This window comes from Phaenicophaeus curvirostris, chromosome 1 (assembly GCF_032191515.1).
Source record: "Phaenicophaeus curvirostris isolate KB17595 chromosome 1, BPBGC_Pcur_1.0, whole genome shotgun sequence".
Classification (NCBI taxonomy): Eukaryota; Metazoa; Chordata; class Aves; order Cuculiformes; family Cuculidae; genus Phaenicophaeus; species Phaenicophaeus curvirostris.
Genome location: NC_091392.1, coordinates 27,222,501 through 27,230,000, shown reverse-complemented (window position 1 = coordinate 27,230,000; position 7,500 = coordinate 27,222,501). Strand labels below are relative to the sequence as shown.

General features: G+C 38.2%; 1 protein-coding gene across 8 annotated transcripts in view; it reads left to right on the top strand.

Annotated features, from left to right (window-relative positions):
* FOXP2 (forkhead box P2) overlaps positions 1 to 7,500 on the top strand; it is a 422,073-nt gene that overhangs the window by 229,707 nt on the left and 184,866 nt on the right. For all 8 annotated transcript variants that reach the window (XM_069851240.1, XM_069851278.1, XM_069851249.1 and 5 more), the window contains one exon: positions 4,942 to 5,119. In XM_069851240.1, coding sequence (XP_069707341.1) covers positions 4,952 to 5,119 — 168 coding nt within the window. In that variant the 5' untranslated portion in view covers positions 4,942 to 4,951. The remainder of the gene's footprint in view (positions 1 to 4,941; positions 5,120 to 7,500) is intronic.

The following is a 7,500-nucleotide window of genomic DNA, read 5'->3' as shown; positions in this document are numbered from 1 at the left end:
GACATGTATTCTTTCTGATTGTGCTAAGATACATCTTGCAACCCACAACTGGAAGCTCTGCTTTCCTGGCAGCCCTTCCAGCACAAAGTGTTTGAGCATATTTTACATTTTTACAAAGAAAACTTACTTGAATAGCTAGTAGGATCTTAAACCTAGTAATATAGGTACTTTAAAACACTAATTAGGTCAACTGCTATTGAAATACTGTAAAATAATCATATTTGTTTACTGAGATATTTAAAAAATACGCAGAGATTTCTCTGCTCAACTCAGGCTTTGAAAGCTGAATGTTTTAGATTAAGTGAAAAAAAAACAACCAACCTTTACAAATATCCTCTTAGCCTGTCTATTATTTTGTTCTCACACATTCAGCTACGTCCTTCATATTTGGCATTTTGATTTATTAGGCAATCTTAGGTATTAAAAGACTTTTAACATACCGGCGCAAGGCTTCAGATGCGTCGTGCCTTGTGTCAATGATGAATTAATTCCACCAGAGCACAAAAGTTACTGTTATTTAAGCCTAGCCCCTCACCTCCGCTTTTCCATCACAGGCTAGTTTTAAAAACGCTCAGATTTAGGCCGTACCTTAGAAAGCAAAATGAGGTAAGCGTGAGCGTGCCGGGCACGAGCCCCACGCGCCGCAGGTTTGCCGTGGCGGCACCTCGATGCCCACGTGGTGCCGTGTGCCGGGCAGCGTGGCCTCGCTTCGAGGGCTCGCCCCAGCTTCTGGAGGCGGTTTGGGATGCTGGCTGCCAGCCCCCACGGCCCCGGTGCTCGATACGGGGTGAAGGCTCGCGTGGGCATCGAAGCGCCCGGCAGCACGTGCAGTGCGGCCGAGGCCACGTGGCCGGGCGGAGCCCTCGGGGCTGGGCTCCTGGCGGCGGCCGAAGCCCTACCTGGCACGGTGAAACGAGCCTGGCGTTCGGGCCGCCCCATCGTAAAGCGGGGAGGGCTAATTGAGCTACGGCTCTCTATCCTGCTATTTGCACAAATAAAAGACCACATCTCGATGCAAAATAAACACAAAAGCGCTGTTGTGACTATAACAGGGAGTCATATACTAATTTATATAATAAGCGGTTGCGCACGCTTTATTCAAGATTATGGCTGCAAGAAATGGCATGAATTGCTGGGTGTGTTTAATGCTGGATTATAGCAATTTGAAACATGTCAAACACATGGCTAATGCCTCATGCTTCACTCATTCTTGCGTAAACCTGCATAGCCACCATCCATTATACCCTTGGTAACAACACAATTCTGCAAGTAAATATTGTTACACTAAGTAACCTTTCAATTCAAGTTGTTTAGGAAGAGAAAATGCAATCTTGTGCAGTCAGTTCCAGTGTCAGTTTAATGTTTCAAAAGGGAAGCGGTGTAGAGAATAAGTATCTGTACAGTGACTCGCAGGCTTAAAACACACACACGTGCACGCACGCACACGCACATGCAGGAAACATACGGTTCACTGCAGGGGAGAAAAGTAAAACTGTCGCTCCTAACTCCGCAAGACCAGTATTTCTTTTTTTTGGTATGGGTGATTGCTTGGTTACCCTGGCAGAATTAGACATTCAACCTGCTGCAGCGCAGCCACGCGCTAAATAATCTACAGTTTCATTCTCTCTTGCCGAAAGCAGCAACTATTTTCCCCATACCTTTGTTTAAAATACCTGGTAGCAGCGCTGATATGTCACCTTTGGCAACGAGAGTTTGGGAATCACAGCAGAAGTAGGTGCTGGTGAATGTATGTGTCTGTGAATGCGGGTGCGTGAGTGTGTGCGTGCCTGTGTAGGCATGACTGACAGCCAGGGTGACAGCGAGAGAAAAAGAGAAGGATTAGAAAGTGTGAATGTACGGATGTGTGTAAATAGGAACTTGTTGGGTTTTTTTTTCCCTCCTGTTTGAAATAATAAACTTTCAGCTTCAGTATCTGGCAGTCATTATATTTGCTTTGTATCTATTTATGATTATTATGCTAACAACCTGCACTATCGTTGTAAAAGCAAGAAAAAAGTACATTAGTTTGCTTAGCAACATGTTGCAGGTTCAAATTATTCTGTCACCAATAACTGAAATTACTGAGACACAGATGTCGGAAATGATCCTTGTGTAGGTGTTTTCAGTGCTTTAATTCATCAGGGTTTAGAGTCAGTCGTACATACACAAACATACATACAAGTATACGTGTATGTGTGTGTGTGTATACAAGAGAAAAGAAAGGAAAAGAAAAAGATTGTGTGCTCTTGCGTTTTCCAGCAGCCCCTTTTTAGTTGCCGGCAGTGAGAAGGGGGCTGTGGGCAACAATCACAGAACGTTACTCAAGTCAGAGTTTCAGTATTGTTTTTAAAAATACCCTTTTACAACTAGAATAAAAACAATTTTATTTTCAACATAAAATTCTAGGGACTCCTTCATATAAATGCTTCAACCTTTTCTTCACTTCACTTCCAAATAAATTACCCTTTCTAATATTGATACGCTGTAGTTTTATTCTCTCTGTACACTGCTGTTAAGTTAGATTTCTTGTTTTTTGTTGCCAGAGTAGTGTTACTGGTCATGTTAAAGCTGATTCTGCTGGCTCACAGACACTAACTTAAAATGCAGAGCCCGAACTACACTCTGGGGCTTTGCAAGGATACAAAATCCACAAGACATAAAACCCTTTGGTTAATATGAACTGGAAGATGTTTAACCCTTCTCTGCTAGTTGTAATGAAAGAGTTGGAGAGATGTAAAAACAAGGGGGCTGATGTATTTATTTATTAAAATTTTGAGTGTTTTCTAATGTTTTGATTATCTAATATTTATACCCTTTTGCCCTTTTAATGTGCTTGGCTAAATGTACCACTGTTATTGTCTAACATTTGAATTTGTAAAAGATGAACCTGTCTGTTGGTTAAATCTTTGTTTGACTAAAAGACGATTAATGTTTGAATTTCCCAAATTTTCAAATCCTTGTAACGATACAGTTGATGAAGTGTTTTAAATAGATTTCCACTCTGATACACATGTCTTTTTATTGAAAGTAAATATTGTAAAAATCGGAAAGGGCTGCCTGCTCCCACAGTTGTGGCATATCCGCATTAGAATTTTCATATAACTACTAAGGGCAATCAGACCCTTTTCTCTGAATATTTTAAACATTGTACATGTAAAATTTATGCCTAATTTGAATACTTATTAGCTGCCTAATCTCAGAAAAGAGTATTAGCTTTGTTTTTGCCTTGTAAAATTCATCACTGTGTGTATCACATTTTCCATTTCTATTATGTTTCTTCACTGATGTTCATAAGAGTAGTTAAGAAGGGCTGTTTGTTCATAAACGCATCTGGTGCTGCTGTTGTTTATGGGGCTGTAACAGCTGCCCTCCTTTATGTTAACAGTGTTCGTGTCTGGGGTTTTTTCATCCTTTTTATTTTTGATTAGACCATCTTCAAGTTACTTGTCTTTGACTATTTTAACTTTCTTCACACAATATATACTTGCACTTTATCTGGTGGTTGCTTGTTGGTGTTAATTCATACAGTGTTTTGATTAATATCCCATGCACGTATTTGAAGTTGTAATGAGCCTTTTCCTGCTTTTTTTTTTTTTTTCTTTTTCCCAGAGAAAGGCTATTGCTTGTACCTTGCAAGGGAGCAAATAACTAAGTTCAATAATTAGTCTGAGCAGGAAGCTTTGTTTTTTTTTCTGAGTTTGCTTGCACATCCCTCAGCCTTCAGAGTTGTCTTTTAAAGTCATAGCTCAGCCAGGTTGTTGTGGGGGCTCTCAGTACGTCGGGAGTGAGGGTGAAGGAAAGTGAGGTCCGTTCTGACCCTGCGAGAACAGGGGAGGACTTTGGTGGCTCTGAAATGATACATTGACCTTTCCATATTACAGATACAAAATGTGCCTTGAAATTCTGGTTTGTAAGGGCACGTTGGTTCTTTATTTACTGCAAAGATTTCAACTGATCTTGGCAGGACATCTCATTGCTATCCTGAAAGTACAGTATATTTATGCAGTGAAAATGATAAAACATTTATTACTGTAGAGAAGGTAATATGCATAATTTATGCTGTTTTTAGCACAATCATTAGTGATATTCTTGATAGATTTTATTTCCAGCTTTCATATCTAATACATGCCTGGAAAATTAATTTTATATCTTTCATTTATTTGCCTATGTTAAAATTGAGTTTTAAGTCATCTTCAAGTGAACAGTTTGATTGCTGCTCATGCATAAGCTTAATTACTTCCCAGGAAGGACAGTATTAAATGTTTTAAATGTCAGAAAAATAAATGAATATCAGCCGTTTGATTAAAAAAATAGGCAATATCTGACGTGTTTGCAGCAGGAGCTTTTTCTTAAAATGCCTCCGAGGCAAAATTTTATTTAGTCACAAAAAAAAGAGAAGCCCATTATACTATTTATCATTGGTTGATACCATATGATTTGTAACACCCTTACAAAATTTTAATTTTGTATGATTAGCTGTGCATCATTAAACAACAGCCTTGCATAAGATATGCTGTAAAATTCTGACAGAATCAAGATAGTGAATATTTTAAATAAGGCTGTATAGTCATCCATGGTTGTCAAAGCTAGATAATAGGAAATATAGAGCAGTGTGTGAAATCGTGCCTTCATTTAAACTGGTTTATAGGTAGACTTTAAAATGTAGTCATTCATAAATGCTATTGACCATGCTGCGTGCATGGTATGTTATTTTGGCTGTTAAATGTAAGCACACAAAGACTGCTTATAGAAACCATAATTCCAGTGATTAGTATCTGTATGAAAGCAGAGTTTGCATCGCATTTCTTGGTAAACGGCTCCACGAGGCTTTTTTCTTCTTCTAAAGATGCTGTCTCTGTAATTGGCAGAGAGGGACATCTTGATAATGGAAGTGTGAAGGTGTAACGCTTGTGTTAATTGATACTTCTTAATCACTTTTAGGTATTAAGTCATGATGCAGGAATCTGCGACAGAGACAATAAGCAACAGTTCAATGAATCAAAATGGAATGAGCACTCTAAGCAGCCAATTAGATGCTGGCAGCAGAGATGGAAGATCAAGTGGTGACACGAGCACTGAAGTAAGCACAGTAGAACTGCTGCATCTGCAACAACAGCAGGTAAGTTTGTTTTGCTTCCTGTTTGTTTTTAAACAAATAAAGGGCTGTTTTGGGGCCGGCATCCTTCCGCAGACCCTCGGTGTGTGTTGAATGTGAAGTGTCGTGCAAGTGAAGAACGTGGAGTGTTATTTGTTGTTGTTTTTGTGCATGATAATGCTGAAACGTCAGGATCCCAGTTTTCTGGCGGCAACATCTTGCTGATAGCGCTGCACACCGCCGCGCTCGCCTGGCGATTAAAATCCCACGATGTATTTATAAAAGTTGTGCCAAAGCCTTGCACTGCATGTTTTCAGAATGTGTTAGTTTACTGTGCGATGTGGTCGCGTAGGACGTGATGCAGAGCTTTCCACCAGAGGGCCACATTACTTGAGACTTCGCTTTGCTTGCGATGAATCGTTCCAAAGTGGGAGCAGGGGTGAAGGGACCAGAGTGACTTCTCACAATAAAGATGCTTTGCTGTCACAGGTGTAAATAAAAAATGCTGGTTAGTTCAGGACCACTGAAATAACAAAGAGCATGTTCCTGTCTGTATGTGCATGAGTGCAATTCGGATGTGTGATTTTGAAAACATGGGAAAAGAGAGAAGCATTTTTTCTGTAGATATGTTTCTATTCTCACTTTTAAAACCTTCTTTTAGGTTTACCTGTTTGTTTTCTCAATGAGTTAATGGAGAACTGCTTTTGTGTTTATAAAATGAAACAGTTGTCTGACTACTGATGCCATCTAATTATGAGAAGCAATCAATTAATTTTTGTCACTCCAAAATATCTTTTCCTTCTAAAACCTGCACAAACATAATTCCTTCTGCTCTTTCCACCTAAAGAGTTGCCTCCCCACCAGGGGATGCAGATTGTACTAATGCAGTGAAGTCCAAACAGTTTGTTTGGTAAACAATTCGTGTCTAATTCTGCAGAGTGCCAGTACCTGCTCTGAACTCCTGAAAGTCTTCAGTGTCTGATCCTCTCATCTGCTGAGGCCACTCAGCACCTTTGGAGTTCAAACCCTTCATTTGTAAATACTAGGGGTTTTCATTACAACGTTAGGTATTGCTTTAATGGAAGGAAAGTTGCCTCCCATAAGCTAAAATGTTATAGAAGTTCCCTTTTATAGCAACATGTTTTAACATGATAGATAAATTGCATGTGTACGGGCCTCTGAAATAACAGGTCATAATAGCTCTTAAAATTGAATCATTCTTAGTGCTGAATTAAGCAATGTACACTAGCTATATTTATAGTTAAATATTTTAAATAGTGACAGAAAATGTGGAAGAATTAAATAGTTGTAGATTGAAATACGAGAGGTTGTTAAAGCTTAAATCTGTGCCTTCAAATTCAAGTGTATTCTGTGTTAACAATTGAGCACATGCAGTATTACAGTCTGAGAAAATACAGGGTGTTGTGTCATCATTAGCAGGCTAACACCTATATATACATATACGTACTCACACACACTATTATCTATATATACACACTGTGTATATATATTGTTTACATATAAACATTTAAATATATATGTATATATACATATACATGTACAACTAATACTGTTTTCATTGAAAAACATGCCATCGTGTTTATTCATGTTCAGATCATATCAGCATTTTAAAATCTTTATGGAAATAGAGTGTATTTAATTGGTAAAAATGTTTAGGAAACTAAATTTAAGTGAAACATTTTAAAATGCAAAAATACCACTAGAATAATGTGCCACTTACATGTTTCTCAAAGCAGCAGTCCTAGACATATGTAGCCAATTTGTCCATGCAGTCACAGACCCAGTAGATACCATTTGCAAAGACCACAGAGAATAACAACTGAAGATGAAAATATCTAGTTGAGTACTAGTAACAGACAGGTTCTGAGGGGACAGGCTTAGAAGTGACAATCTTTTCTTCAAAACTGTGATTACATCTTAAATAAGCAGACAGGCAAAGTAAAACCATGGGTACAGTTAATAGGACTCAAGAGGCATTTTATGGTAGGGTCTGCACCATAGGATTTAAATACAACTTGAGTTAGGCATATAAATCCTTCTATAAAATATGTTGATGTGAAACATAAACACTAGTAAACATGCAGTAGGATGTCCTTTAGATAATGGGCATAGCTTTATACTTCTTTTGCTTTTCTTCCTTCTTTTTTTTCCTGTCTTTTTTTTTCTGTTTTTTGCCTTTTGAAATCAAGAGGAAAATGATGGCTTGTTTTATTATTGTCGCTGTAGTAACTCTCTAAAATGTTATTTTTAATATTTGACTTTCCTAACAAACTTTGACAAGTAGAAAAACAGAGCAAACCCCATTATACCTGTAGTTACTATAATAAAGGGGTTTTTTATTGTTTAAAGATGTGCAACATATAATGTACTGATGTCATAGTTTA